Source organism: Trachypithecus francoisi, unplaced genomic scaffold (assembly GCF_009764315.1).
Source record: "Trachypithecus francoisi isolate TF-2019V2 unplaced genomic scaffold, Tfra_2.0 Lachesis_group14, whole genome shotgun sequence".
Classification (NCBI taxonomy): Eukaryota; Metazoa; Chordata; class Mammalia; order Primates; family Cercopithecidae; genus Trachypithecus; species Trachypithecus francoisi.
In genome coordinates this window covers 60,811,456-60,826,469 of record NW_022681459.1, presented here as the reverse complement: position 1 = coordinate 60,826,469, position 15,014 = coordinate 60,811,456, and the positions used below count along the sequence as shown (strand labels likewise).

Below are 15,014 nucleotides of genomic sequence, written 5' to 3'. Positions count from 1 at the left end.
TTCCCTGGAAACACAGCAGCCAGCCTCTGTCTTGCGGGTCGCAAGTGGCTCTGCCACACTCGCCTTACCTCGGCCATGGCCACGGCGCCCTTCTCGGTGAAGGTGTTGTCGTTCAGGTTGATGACCCGCAGCAGGGGGTTGACAGCGAAAGCCTGGGCCAGGGCAGTGACACCAGGGTGGTTGATCCCATTCTGTGGCATGTGGACTTCCTCCAGGGTCCCGATGACCTGTGAGGAGCAGGCAGAGAGTGGAGGGGGCCCCGAGTGCCAGATGACATCCAGCAGGCAGGAGAGCAATTCCACACAGCAGGCACAGGAATGGGCTGACGCCAGCACAGAGCAGGGGCTCGTCTGTGGGATTCTGGGGCATGGCTACATCTGACCCTTTCCACAACCTCCTGAGGGAGTCCTACTGCCTGGGATAGGATATCCACCAGAGAAAAGACTAGGGATCAAAGAGGCAAAGAGACTTGCCCAGGGTCACAGAGCTCTAGATCCAGTAGGTTGATTTCTTTTTTTTTTTCTGAGACGGAGTCTCACTCTGCTGCCCAGGCTGGAGTGCAGTGGCCGGATCTCAGCTCACTGCAAGCTCCGCCTCCCAGGTTTACGCCATTCTCCTGCCTCAGCCTCCCGAGTAGCTGGGACTACAGGCGCCCACCACCTCGCCTGGCTAGTTTTTTGTATTTTTTAGTAGAGACGGGGTTTCACCGTGTTAGCCAGGATGGTCTCTATCTCCTGACCTCATGATCCGCCCGCCTCGGCCTCCCAAAGTGCTGGGATTACAGGCTTGAGCCACCACGCCCGGCCTGGTAGGTTGATTTCTTGTTCTCAGTCTGGTATCTTCTGCACAGAGGGGACCCTGGCTGTGGTGGGCAGTCACTCACGGCCCTTCTCCGGATGACACAGCTCCATGTGACCTTTCTTTCTTGGGGCCCTCCTACCCCACCCACCTACACAACATAACCCCTTCGACATGGCATGTCCTTCTCTGGGGATGAGGGGGGTCTTCCCTGGGCCATGCAGCCCTATCGCAGCCTGGCATTTTGATACCCATTCTCTCTGCCTGGAACACTCTATCTACTTATTTTATTTTATTTTATTTTTTTTTTTTTTGAGGCGGAGTCTCGCTCTGTCGCCCGGGCTGGAGTGCAGTGGCTGGATCTCAGCTCACTGCAAGCTCCGCCTCCCGGGTTTACGCCATTCTCCTGCCTCAGCCTCCCGAGTAGCTGGGACTACAGGCGCCCGCCACCTCGCCCGGCTAGTTTTTGTGTTTTTAGTAGAGACGGGGTTTCACCGTGTTAGTCAGGATGGTCTCGATCTCCTGACCTCGTGATCCGCCCGTCTCGGCCTCCCAAAGTGCTGGGATTACAGGCTTGAGCCACCGCGCCCGGCCTACTTATTTTATTTTTATTTTTTTTCTTTTTTTGAGATGGAGTCTCATTCTGTCGCCCAGGCAGGAGTGCAGTGGCATGATCTTGGCTCACTGCAACCTCCGCCTCCTGAGTTCAAGTGATTCTCCTGCCTCAGCCTCCTGAGTAGCTGGGATTACAGGCACCTGCCACCACATCTAATTTTGTATGTTTAGTAGAGATGGGGTTTCACCATGTTGGCCAGGCTGGTCTTGAACTCCTGACCTCCGGTGATCCAGCATCCTCGGCCTCTCAAAGTGCTGGGATTACAGGCGTGAGCCACCACACCCGGCCAGTCAGCACTTTCTTGACAGGCTAACTGCTGTGAGTTCTAGGGCTCTTGTTTTGGTCACCTCCTCTCCCAGGAAGGCTTCCTGATTCCCCCAGCCAGGGTCCAGTGCTCTTCCTCTGTGCTCCCGGAGCACCTGGTCCCTCCTCTATCACGGTGGTCCTCACCCTGCCTACATTCAAAGCCTATATTCCATCTGCACCCCATCAGCCCCTGAGCTTTGGAGGAGAAGGCCATGTCCCAGTCTCCACTGTGACCCAGGACTGAGGGTAGGCCTGGCATAACTGTGCCAAGGAGCCTTCCACTGTCCTCAGGTGCTCAGTGAAGCATGGGGCGATGGGGGTAGCAGGTGGTCCACAAATAAATACAGGAAGGCCAACTGAGGCACACTCCAGGTCAGGCCTTCTTACTATTTTCTGTGCCATGAACCCTTCAGGCTGTCTGGTGAAGCCCCTGGGTCCCCTCCGCAAAAAATGTTTTTTTTAAATTTTAAGATAAATTATACAGAATTACAAAGGAAATCAACTCAGAACAGTTATCAAAACATTTAGGAAAAAACTCCAAACACATGCTGTAGTGATATACAAACTTCTTCTTTTTTGAGATGGAGTCTCGCTCTGTCGCCCAGGCTGGAGTGCAGTGGCGCGATCTCAGCTCACTGAAAGCTCCGCCTCCCGGGTTTACGCCATTCTCCAGCCTCAGCCTCCCAAGTAGCTGGGACTACAGGCGCCCGCCACCTCGCCGGCTAGTTTTTTGTTTTTGTATTTTTAATAGAGATGGGGTTTCACAGTGTTAACCAGGATGGTCTTGATCTCCTGACCTCATGATCCACCTGCCTCAGCCTCCCAAAGTGGTGGGATTACAGGCGTGAGCCACCGCATCCAGCCACAAACTTCTTGTTAATGCACTAAATAAGATCTAGGGGTGGGTTCACTATTACTGTAATTTTGATGTTGTGAGAAATATTTCTGGCCGGGCGCGGTGGCTCAAGCCTGTAATTCCAGCACTTTGGGAGGCCGAGACGGGCGGATCATGAGGTCAGGAGATCGAGACCATCCTGGCTAACACGGTGAAACCCCGTCTCTACTAAAAATACAAAAACTAGCCGGGCGAGGTGGCGGGCGCCTGTAGTCCCAGCTGCTAGGGAGGCTGAGGCAGAAGAATGGCATAAACCCAGGAGGCGGAGCTTGCAGTGAGCTGAGATCCAGCCACTGCACTCCAGTCCGGGCGACAGAGCGAGACTCCGCCTCAAAAAAAAAAAAAAAAAAAAAAAAAAAAAGAAAGAAAGAAATATTTCTTTATATCAGTAATCTTCACATGAAATATCTGTGATTTCCACTGGGGATAAAGTCACAAGATTTTCTATTTATTTATTTATTTATTTATGAGACAGTCTCGCTCAGTCGCCCAGGCTGGAGTGCAGTGGTGAGATCTTGGCTCACTGCAACCTCTGCCTCCCAGGTTCACACCATTCTCCTGCCTCAGCCTCCCAAGTAGCTGGGACTACAGGCACCTGCCACCACGCCCAGCTAATTTGTTTGTATTTTTAGTAGAGACAAAGTTTCACTGTGTTAGCCAGAATGATGTCGATCTCCTGACCTCATGATCTGGCCTCCCACAGTGCTGGGATTACAGTCATGAGCCACCGCACCCGTCCTTTATTTATTTTTAAAAAATTTTAGGCTGGGCACAGTGGCTTATACCTATAATCCCAGCACTTTAGGAGGCCAAGACGGGTGGATTACCTGAGGTCAGGAGTTTGAGACCAGCCTGGTTAACATGGTGAAACTCCATCTCTACTAAGTAAATACAAAAATCAACATGGTGGTGTGCACTTGTAGTCCCAGCTAATCAGAAGACTGAGGTGGGAGGATCATTTGAGCCTGGGAAGCTGAAACTGCAGTGGGCCGAGATTGCTACTGGTGCACTCCAGCCTGGCCACAGAGTGAGACCCTGTCTCAGTAAGTTTTTTGTTTGGTTCAGGGGCTACATGTGCTTGTTATGTGGGTTATTCACAGGCCTTTCTAATGCTGTGAGGTTTATTGTCTACATTCATGATCAAAAGTCACACTACATACTTTAGCTATGTTAGGGATAAATAATGATGTTGTTGTTTCCTCATCCATGTTCACAGACCCCTGAATTCTATCCACAGACTGGAGGGGATTAAGAACCTCCATTCGAAGCCCACCAGAGGACACCTATGAAGGCTCAGCACAACCACGCGCACCCCCTACTCCTAGTGCACTGAGGACAGCAGACTGAGAGCAGGGAGGGGTCCAAGGATGGCAGCAAGGCCCCCCTCCAGCTTGAGGAGGCAGCGGGGGCTCCCCTGCAGCCAGGGGTGCAGGAGACACAAGGCAGATCTCTATGGTGTTCACTTGGCACTGAAGCAGGCAAGGGGTGTCTACAGGCAGGCTCTGTGGGCAGGCAGGACAGTGGGTGCCATTCTGGCCAGTACAAGCAATGCTCCTAGGATACTGTTTGCTGAAGAAAACGTTTAAATGAAGACAAGAGGGGCTAGGCGTGATGGCTCACGCCTGTAATCACAGCACTTTGGGAGACCCAGGTGGGCAGATCACTTGAGGTCAGGAGTTCGAGACCACCTGGCCAACATGGTAAAACCCTGTGTCTAATAAAAATACAAAAATTATGGCCGGGTGCGATGGCTCAAGCCTGTAATCCCAGCACTTTGGGAGGCCGAGACGGGCGGATCACGAGGTCAGGAGATCGAGACCATCCTGGCTAACATGGTGAAACCCCGTCTCTACTATAAAAATACAAAAAACGAGCCGGGTGAGGTGGCGGGCGCCTGTAGTCCCAGCTACTCGGGAGGCTGAGGCAGGAGAATGGCGTAAACCCGGGAGGCGGAGCTTGCAGTGAGCTGAAATCCGGCCACTGCACTCCAGCCTGGGCGACAGAGCGAGACTCCGTCTCAAAAAAAAAAAAATACAAAAATTAGCCGGGTGTGGTGGTGGTTGCCTGCAATTCCAGCTACTCGGGAGGCTAAGGCAGAACTGCTTGAACCTGGGCGGTGGAGACTGCAGTGAGCCAAGATCATGCCACTGCACTCCAGCGTAGGTGACAGAATGAGATTGCCTCAAAAAAAAACCCAAAAAAACAAAAAAGAGAAGAGGGAGATAGACCCCAAAGTTTTCAGTCCTGTTAGGGGCAAATGTGGCCTTCTGCTGGCACTTGCAGTCGGGGACTCAGCAATGTCCTGGGGGGATGGGGAGAGGAGAGTGGAAGAAGAGCAGGGACAAGGTCACCTGAGAGCACCTCATCTGGCCCCTGAGCCCTGTGGATGCCCCTGACTGTCTTCCTGTCTTGGGAAGTCTGCTATGTTCCTTCTCTGTGCCCCACACCAGGGGCTGGGCCAGGCTACTGTCAGTACTCCCGCCATCTCATTTCACCACTTCTCAGCCTGGCAGATGACACTCCTTGGTCAGAGTGGCCTGCCTGGCCCGAAGTCCCACAGGGGGCTGCTGCTGGCTTACCTGAGGGAGCAGTCACACACCTTTCCAGAAATGCAGGACAGGAATCCTGGCCCATTTTCAGATGGGCTAACAGGCTTGGAGGGGGCACGTGACGCCCCAGATCTCTCGGCTGAGTGCCAGCCAGGGATTCGCATCCAGGACTGTCAGCCTACTACACCAAGTGCACCTCAGGGTCACGGGGGCAGGATGGACAGAAACCACTCACCCTAAAAGCTTCTGCCAAGGCAGTGGCGCCATCGTTCTCCAGACGGTTTCTGCCAGCCACGAAGACCTTCAAGGCCAGAGGCTTGCCGTGGGCACTGGATTTCCGGTGACACTCAGTCAGAGCTGCAGCCAGGATCTGTGGGGAAAGGCAAGGGGCCCAGGCCATGGCAGGAGCCCCTTCTCCCAGTGGGGCGGCCACTGCCACTGAACTGCTCTTCAACATCACACGCCACCCACCGGTGCAGGCCGGGGGATACAGGACTGCTAATAGCACAACAGTCACACCTTCCATGTGCCCAGCACTTCAGTTTACAAAAGGTTTTTACATCTAATGCTGTGTCACACCAGCCTGAGAGGTTTAGCTTCACTTCGGAGACTGAGGAAAGGGAGAGACCACATGGAGTGGACGAACTGTCAGCCAGGTCCAGGGGAGGGCTAAGGCCTTCTGCTAGGTGGGAAAATCATGACTCCTGTTTCCCAGCTGAAGAAACTCAGGGTAAAGGGAACGGAAACTTTCTTATGGTCAATAAACAAGTGGTGGACTCTGGACCAGAGCCCAAATCTTCCAGCTTCTCTTCCACGCACCACAATGTCCAAGGGAGCCAGCTGCCAAGTCCACAGTCCAGAAGGACCTGTCTGATACATGCCTGCACCTAAGCTGGCCAGGCACAGTAGGGGCTTGCCTGTTGGCAGTAAAAACCTAACACCCAGCTTGTCCTGTCCCTGGTGTGGTGCCAGGAAGTAGCTTCTACCCTGGTTACACCAATAGGCAAAGCACTGAAAAACGGAGACTGACAGATGGGAATCAGAGCCCATGGTAAATGCGACACAGAAGAATCATGAGCGAGTGCACCAAGGGAGAAGTGAGATTTACAAAACACCTGGCGTTTGCAGAGCACCTGCTAGGGCCTAGGCACCCTCGGCATATTCTCTCGTTTCAACCTCAACACTAGCCTGGGAGGAGGCAGGCAGGATTGGCCGTACTTTACAGACGAGGAAGCTGAGGCTCTGAGCAGTGAGTGAATCGGCCAAGGTCACCCAGTCAATATTTAGCAAAGCCACACATGGCGGGTAGGTTGGCCTAATCCTGGCATGACACTGCACATAGCCGTCCTTGAGGAACAGAAGAGCCAGCACCTGCCTGACTCCACGGTGGTGATGGTGGATCATGTACACACTCAGGGTGGAGGCATCAAACTTCTGCCAAAGACCAGCCTCTGAGGAGGCTCCTCAGCAGCCGACTGCTGGGTCACCCCCATTCTCCCCAATTCCTTGGAGGCCACATGGTGAGGGCCTTAGCTCCTGCAGGAGTCCAACTTGGGTATGGAGAGTTCTCAAGCACTGGGCCACGCCTCTTCCCCTGTCGACTCCTCTGGGCCCTCTTATTCTCGTGGTGCATGGCGCAGAAACCACACCAAACACACTGTCCAGAAGAAAAAGATTCCAAAGGGATTCCAAAGGACCTGCAGGCTTTGGTTAGACACCTAGACTATGGCGTCTGAGCTCCCAAGAGGCACAAGTTGGCAAGGCCAAGACCCAGAGACCTAATCAAATTAGTGGTCCGAGGCACAGAGAACCATTAATCAAACTCCACGGTGGGCCTGTCTGCCTAGGAGGCCCTCTGGCCCTGGGGTTCAAAACTCATTCCCCAACTCATCCCACTGCAAGTACAGGACAGGACAGACAACCCCTGGCTAGTAGGAAAGCTCCCTTAGCCTCAGTTTCCAGACACTGCTGGACGGGAGAAGGGAAGTAATGGAAGGAAAACTGAAGCATTTTGCTAGAATAGAGTCTCTGGCTCTCCCAGCATATCCCCCTCATTCTAGGTTGGGCTGCACCTGCTTTCTGTGCTGATGCAAACATTTTTATATCTTTTTTTTTTTTTTTTGAGACGGAATTTCGCTCTTGTTGCCTATGCTGGAGTGCAGTGGTACCATCTCAGCTCACTGCAACCTCCGCCTCCCGGGTCAAGCAATTCTCCTGCCTCAGCCTCCTGAGTAGCTGGGACTACAGGGGCCTGCCACCACGCCCAGCTAATTTTTGTATTTTTAGTAGAGTTTCACCATGTTGGCCAGGCTGGTCTTGAACTCCTGACCTCAGGTGATCCACCCGCCTCGGCCTCCCAAAGTGTTGGAATTACAGGCATGAGCCACTGCACCACCGTGCCTGGCGCATTTTTATATCTTAACACAGGGACAGCTTATTGCCCAAGTGGACTTGGGGGAGGGCTGTCTAAGGCACAGAGCCTGCCCCTGCTCACCCTCACATCAGGCCGAGGGCCACAGGCACCCTCTGCAGGGTAGGCCACTCCAGCTCCTCAGCCTGGGGCTCCATGGGCCTCACTGCACTAGCTACGTGATCCACTCCACCCACCTCTCTAAGCTTATGCTGAGTCATGTGGAAAATGGGGATGGCACCACCCACCTTTCAGTGTGGGTGGGAAAAGTTAAAATACTGCATATTCAAATAAGATGTCCCCAACTGCTGTTAGTTCCCAGTGCCCTTTTCTCCCTTTGGTTAGAAAGTATGTGCAGGGGTTGTAGCCTGGCACTCAGCGTTCTCCAACCCTGGGTCTAAAGGCACTGGGATGGAGTTGGAAGAGAGTAACACGCAGGCTGCCCTCGATGCAGGTTCTGGGAAGCAAAGAAGCTCCACTCTACACTGACCAGCCCAACGTGAAGCTCTACACTGACCTTGCCTGGGGGATGCCCCCCCTCACCCCGGGGGCAAGGCCCTGTCCAGGAATAAAGGTGACAGTGCCTCCCTGAGCGGATGCTCCTCTTTTCAGGCTCCCTCCTCTGCCTGTGTGCCAGGCTCTACCAGCTGCTCTGTGGGTACAGTGAGTGTAGGGATGCCCCAAGCCCTGAGTTTTGCAGAGCCAGCAGGCTGGAGCAGGTACGCGAGGGCACTCGCTCTGCGTTGCCAAGCCAACCCAAGAACTTGGGATGGTTGCTTGGCAACCCCACCCTCATGGATGCCTCTACCCTTCGGCCACAGGCTGCTGCCTTTGAGGCCTTTCTCTTTTGAAAACAACGGCTGACTATCCCAGATGGTGGTGGCCAAGGGCCAGGGCACATATATCAGACGGATGTGGATGGACCAGGGGACTCTGCGGGGAGAGGGCTGCCACACCCACCTTGCCGCCACCGATGCCCATACCACAGTTGTTGAGCTTGAGTTCATGCAGGGTGAAGCAGGCTGAGCTCTTGAGCAGGGCCTCGAAGCCTTGCACACCATCGGGCCCAAACGCATTGTCACTTAAGTCCAGCTCCACCAGCTGGGCCCCAGCTGTGATGAGTCCTTCCCCTAGTGAGATCTGGGCACAGAGGAAGCTCGTGTCAGTTTCACAGACACCCAGCAGGTGCTGCTTCTGTGCCGGGCCCAGCTCTGCCTTCCAAGGACACCCCGGCTGGTGCAGAACCAGCACAGACACAAACCATTTCGGCATTCTTAAGACTGGAAACTCTGCAAAGGACTCCTAACAGCTGGAGAGTGGGGTGTGCGTATGCATGGGGTGGCCTGGGAAGGCTCCTTGTAAGAGGTGGCATTTGGGCTTAGTCTGAATGAGAATCAGCTAGTCAACATGAAAAGACTCTAAGCAGCCGAAAAAACAGGAGCAGAGAGACATAAGCATGAAGCAGCAGGCTGTGAGCCTGGGGGCAAGCTGTGGGTAGACTCCAGAAGACAACATGGCATGGGCTTTGGGTGGAAGGGAAGTGAGGGGTCAGATCAGGCAAGAGCCTTGAATGCCAGGCCAAGAACTGTGCGCCTCAGCCTGAGAGCACCAGGCTTTGAGGTGGCTGAGGGATACGGAAGTAACATCCCCGGACCCGAAGAGAGCAGATGCATAGGAAGATGGGCTGGAGTGCCCTCCCGGGAGTGTGGGGCAGCAACACTGGCCACAGAGAGGGGACCTGCCGGCCAGTGGGACAAGTGCAGGAGAGGAGCTGCCTGTTCACGGAGCAGGGGACATGCAGAAGCGGGTGGTTCCCTGGACAAGCAGGAGGAGGGAGGGAGGAACCACAAATGCCTCCAGGGTTTCTGGTGGTGACTGGCAGATGGAGGTGGCCATCTCCAAGCCACGGCCAGGATCAGCTTTGGCAAGAGGATCTGGAGCTCTCCTGGAAACCTCCTGGGCTGGAGAGAGCTACACTCCCTCATCCCACCAGGAGAAATGGTCAGAGAGGAGGCTCTGCCAGAGACTGGAGCAGAAAAGGGGCAGAAAGAGAGTTTTCTTCACCATCTTTTCTAACTTGCAATTCTTTTTTTTTTTGAGACGGAGTCTTGCTCTCTCTCTCCCAGGCTGCAATGTAATGGCATGATCTCAGCTCACTGCAACCTTCACTTCCCAGGTTCAAGTGATTCTTCTGCCTCAGCATCCTGAGTAGCTGGGATTACACACACCTGCCATCATGCCCAGCTAATTTTTGTACTTTTGTAGACACAGGGTTTTAGCATGTTGGCCAGGCTGGTCTTTAACTCCTGACCTCAGGTGATCCGCCTCCACTCAGCCTCCCAAAGTGCTGGGATTACAGTTGTGAGCCACTGCACCTGGCCTGACTTGAAATTCTTCTATATACAATCACTGAAATGAACCTCTTTTTTTTTTTTTTTGAGACGTACTCTTGCTCTGTCACCCAGGTGGAGTACAGTGGCATGATCTTGGCTCACTGCAACCTCCACCTTCTGGGTTCAAGCAATTCTCCTGCCTCAGCCTCCCAAGTAGCTGGGAACACAGGCAGGTGCCACCATGCCCAGCTAATTTTTGTATTTTTAGTAAAGACAGGGTTTTGCCATGTTGGCCAGGCTGGTATCAAACTCCTGACCTCAAGTGATCTGCCCACCTCGGCCTCCCGAAGTGCTGGGATTATAGGCAGGAGCCACCACACCCAGCCAAAAATGAATTTTTTTTCTTTTTTTTTTTTTTTTTTGAGACGGAGTCTCGCTCTGCCGCCCAGGCTGGAGTGCTGTGGCCAGATCTCAGCTCACTGCAAGCTCCGCCTCCGGGTTCACGCCATTCTCCTGCCTCAGCCTCCCGAGTAGCTGGGACTACAGGCGTCCGCCACCTCGCCCGGCTAATTTTTTTGTATTTTTAGTAGAGACGGGGTTTCACCGTGTTAGCCAGGATGGTCTCGATCTCCTGACCTCGTGATCCGCCCGTCTCGGCCTCCCAAAGTGCTGGGATTACAGGCTTGAGCCACCGCGCCCGGCCTTTTTTTTTTTTTTTTTTTTTGAGATGGAGTCTCGCTTTGTCACCCAGACTGGAGTGCAGTGGCCAGATCTCAGCTCACTGCAAGCTCCGCCTCCCGGGTTTACGCCATTCTCCTGCCTCAGCCTCCCGAGTAGCTGGGACTACAGGAGCCCGCCACCTTGCCCGGCTAATTTTTTTTTTTGTATTTTTAGTAGAGACGGGGTTTCACCGTGTTAGCCAGGATGGTCTCGATCTCCTGACCTCGTGATCCACCCGTCTCGGCCTCCCAAAGCGCTGGGATTACAGGCTTGAGCCACCACGCCCGGCCCAGAAATGAATTTTTTTAACCTGCATTCCAAATCCTAGCTTCACAAGGCAGGTGCAGTGGCACGCACCTGTAATCCCAGCTACTTGGGAGGCTGACGTGGGAGGAATGTTTGAGCCCAGGAGTTCAAGACCAGCCTGGGTGACATAGCAAGACCCTGTCTTTAAAAAAAAATAAAGGCTGGGTGCCATGACAGCAGCAAACCAAAGCAGAGTGTGGTGTGGAGAAAGGGAGGAACCAGAGAAAGATGGGGATAGCTACATGGGCTGTGTGCAGAGAAGTCATGAAGGAGCAGGACTGTGAGGTGCAGGAAGGGGTTGCTGGGAAAGGCGGGGCACCGTATTGGGGTGAAATCCACAGTGAACCAAACCATGCAGCTCAGGAGGACCCAGGAGTGTGTGGTCTCAGCTCTCGCACCTCCCTGAAGTCCCCGCCCTTGGGGTTCCTCCCCTGTCAGTCCCTGTGCTCCCACCCTCCCCTCCTGTCAGAACACAGGACACATGCTGGGTTTGCCAGGCTTCCATTCCAGCAGCTCAATCACCCACAGGGCTTATCTTAGGCTCCAGAAAGAATAAAGTATGAGAAAAACCCTGGGAACTGCCAAAGAGGGTCCTGTGTGTGGAGGGAAGAACAGCTCGTTTGCTTACCAGGGCGGGTGGGATCTCAGTCCGCAGCCTCCCCGTGAACATGTCACTCCAGTGGCAGCGCTGCGGCGGAAAGAAGACAAGAGTTAGTGGGAGAGGCCCCTGGAGGCCTACAGTGAAGCCTCATCCTGGTGGATTTGAATTACCCGAACATCGCAACATCGCAAGACTTCCTTTTTTTTTTTGAGATGGAGTTTCGCTCTTGTTGCCCAGGCTGGAGTGCAGTGGCGCGATCTCAGCGGACCACAACCTCCGCCTCCCGAGTTCAAGTAATTCTCCTGCCTGAGTTTCCAGCGTAGCTGGGATTACAGACATCTGCCACTACGCCTGGCAACTTTTGTATTTTTAGTAGAGATAGGATTTCTCCATTTTGGTCAGGCTGGTCTCGAACTCCCAACCTTAGGTGATCTGCCCACCTCGGCCTCCAAAAGTGCTGGGATTACAGGTGTGAGCCACCGCACCCAGTCCACAAGACTTAATTGAGCTTTGTTTGTGAAAAGCTGGACCCATTCTGGCTGTAGTTGGTGGGACCTGGAGTCCTGTCCTCAAATCAAGAGGCCTCCAAGGGTTATTGGGGGCTCAGAAGTGTCAGGAAAATCCCTGACTTATACAACCCTCTACGTGGACGTGTGATATGGTTATGGATGACAGAGAAACATGAACGTAAACAACACAGAATTCTGCGTTGAGGGCCAGTGGCTCACGCCTGTAATCCCAGCACTTTTGGAGGCCGAGGTGGGCAGATCACTTGAGGTCAGGAGTTCTAGACCAACCTGGCCAATATAGTGAAACCCCATCTCGGCCGGGCGCGGTGGCTCACGCCTGTAATCCCAGCACTTTGGGAGGCCGAGGCGGGCGGATCACAAGGTCAGGAGATCGAGACCATGGTGAAACCCCGTCTCTACCAAAAATACAAAAAAATTAGCCGGGCGCGGTGGCAGGCGCCTGTAGTCCCAGCTACTCAGGAGGCTGAGGCAGGAGAATGGCGTGAACCCGGGAGGCGGAGCTTGCAGTGAGCCGAGATCGCGCCACTGCACTCCAGCCTGGGCGACAGAGCGAGACTCTGCCTCAAAAAAAAAAAAAAAAAAAAAAAAAAAGAAACCCCATCTCTACTAAAAATACAAAAATGAGCATAGTGACGGGGACTTTTTAATAAAGGGAGAGCAGGCCTCAGGCTCAGAGCCATTAAACAGCAACAGCGTCCAACAATATTCAGTAACACTATTTTCTTTCCTTTATTATAAGGAATGCCAGCTTTCCATTCATAGAAGTGCTTTGAAATTACATGAAAGTTAGCTGGTTTTTTCATTTTTTTTAAGAGGTGGGTTCTCACTCTGTCGCCTAGGCTGGAGTGCAGTGGCACAATCATAGCTCACTGTAACCTTGACCTAGTGGCCTCAAGCGACCCTCCCACCTTAGCCTCCAGAAGACCCACAATTACAGGCATGTGACACCACTCCTGGTATGATTTAAAGAAAGTATTAGGGCCGGGTGCGGTGGCTCAAGCCTGTAATCCCAGCACTTTGGGAGGCCGAGACGGGCGGATCACGAGGTCAGGAGATCGAGACCATCCTGGCTAACATGGTGAAACCCCGTCTCTACCAAAAATACAAAAAACTAGCTGGGCGAGGTGGTGGGCGCCTGTAGTCCCAGCTACTCGGGAGGCTGAGGCAGGAGAATGGCGTAAACCCGGGAGGCGGAGCTTGCAGTGAGCCGAGATCGCGCCACTGCACTCCAGCCTGGGCGACAGAGCGAGACTCTGCCTCAAAAAAAAAAAAAAAAAAAAAAAAAAAAAAGAAACCCCATCTCTACTAAAAATACAAAAATGAGCATAGTGACGGGGACTTTTTAATAAAGGGAGAGCAGGCCTCAGGCTCAGAGCCATTAAACAGCAACAGCGTCCAACAATAATTCAGTAACACTATTTTCTTTCCTTTATTATAAGGAATGCCAGCTTTCCATTCATAGAAGTGCTTTGAAATTACATGAAAGTTAGCTGGTTTTTTCATTTTTTTTAAGAGGTGGGTTCTCACTCTGTCGCCTAGGCTGGAGTGCAGTGGCACAATCATAGCTCACTGTAACCTTGACCTAGTGGCCTCAAGCGACCCTCCCACCTTAGCCTCCAGAAGACCCACAATTACAGGCATGTGACACCACTCCTGGTATGATTTAAAGAAAGTATTAGGGCCGGGCGCGGTGGCTCAAGCCTGTAATCCCAGCACTTTGGGAGGCCGAGACGGGCGGATCACGAGGTCAGGAGATCGAGACCATCCTGGCTAACATGGTGAAACCCCGTCTCTACTAAAAATACAAAAAACTAGCCGGGCGAGGTGGCGGGCGCCTGTAGTCCCAGCTACTCGGGAGGCTGAGGCAGGAGAATGGCGTAAACCCGGGAGGCGGAGCTTGCAGTGAGCTGAGATCCGGCCACTGCACTCCAGCCTGGGCGACAGAGCAAGACTCCGTCTCAAAAAAAAAAAAAAAAAAGAAAGTATTAGGCAATTCATGGAGATAGTAGATTGGTAGTTACCAGAGGCCTGGAAGGTTAGAGGGAGGGGAGGCTGAAGGTTAATTAACGGAGACAAGTATAAAGTTAGAAGAAACAAGACCTAGTGTTCAATAGGCCAACAGGGTAACTATCGTTTACATTAATCTATTATACATTTCAAAATAGCTAGAAGATGCCGGGAGCGGTGGCTCACACCTGTAATCCCAGCACTTCGGGAGGCGGAGACAAGCAGATCACCTTAGGTCAGGAGTTTGAGAGTAGCCTGGCCAGCATGCCAAAACCCCATCTCTATGAAAAGTATAAAAATTAGCCGGGCGTGGTGGCGCATGCCTGTAGTCCCAGCTACTCAAGAGGCTGAGGCATGAGAATCGCTGGAACCCGGGAGGCAGAGGTTGTGCTGAGCTGAAAATGCACCACTGCATAGCAGCCTGGGCGACAGAGTGTCTCAAAAAAAAAAAAAAAAAAAGCTGACAGAGAATAATTTGAATGTTCCTAGCATAAAGATAAATATTTAAGGGGATGGATACCTCAATTACCCTTATTTTATTTATTTATTATTATTTATTTATTTATTTTTGAGACAGAGTCTCATCCTGTCGCGCCCAGGCTGGAGTGCAGCGGCGCATTCTCGGCTCACTGCAACCTCTGCCTCCTGGGTTCAACTGATTCTCCTGCCTCAGTCTCCCAAGTAGCTAGGATTACAGGCACCTGCTACCACGCCCGGCTAATTTTTTGTATTTTTAGTAGAGATAGGGTTTCGCCATACTGGCCAAGCTGGTCTTGAACTCTCGACCTCAGGTGATTCACCCGCCTCAGTCTCCAAAAGTGCTGGGATTACAGGCGTGAGCCACTGCGCCTGGCCTATTTTATCTATCTATCTATCTAATTATTTATTTAGAGTTTTACTCTTGTCGCCCAGGCTAAGAGTGCAATGGTGTGATCTCGGCTCC

The 15,014-nt window shown here is 52.8% G+C and overlaps 1 protein-coding gene across 3 annotated transcripts in view; it reads right to left on the bottom strand.

Annotated features, from left to right (window-relative positions):
- Nucleotides 1–15,014, bottom strand: part of RANGAP1 (Ran GTPase activating protein 1) — a 41,938-nt gene that overhangs the window by 12,703 nt on the left and 14,221 nt on the right. For all 3 annotated transcript variants that reach the window (XM_033233819.1, XM_033233821.1, XM_033233820.1), the window contains exons 4-7: nt 11,562–11,621; nt 8,535–8,714; nt 5,400–5,534; nt 69–227 (exon numbers count right to left, since the gene is read on the bottom strand). In XM_033233819.1, coding sequence (XP_033089710.1) covers nt 69–227; nt 5,400–5,534; nt 8,535–8,714; nt 11,562–11,621 — 534 coding nt within the window. The remainder of the gene's footprint in view (nt 1–68; nt 228–5,399; nt 5,535–8,534; nt 8,715–11,561; nt 11,622–15,014) is intronic.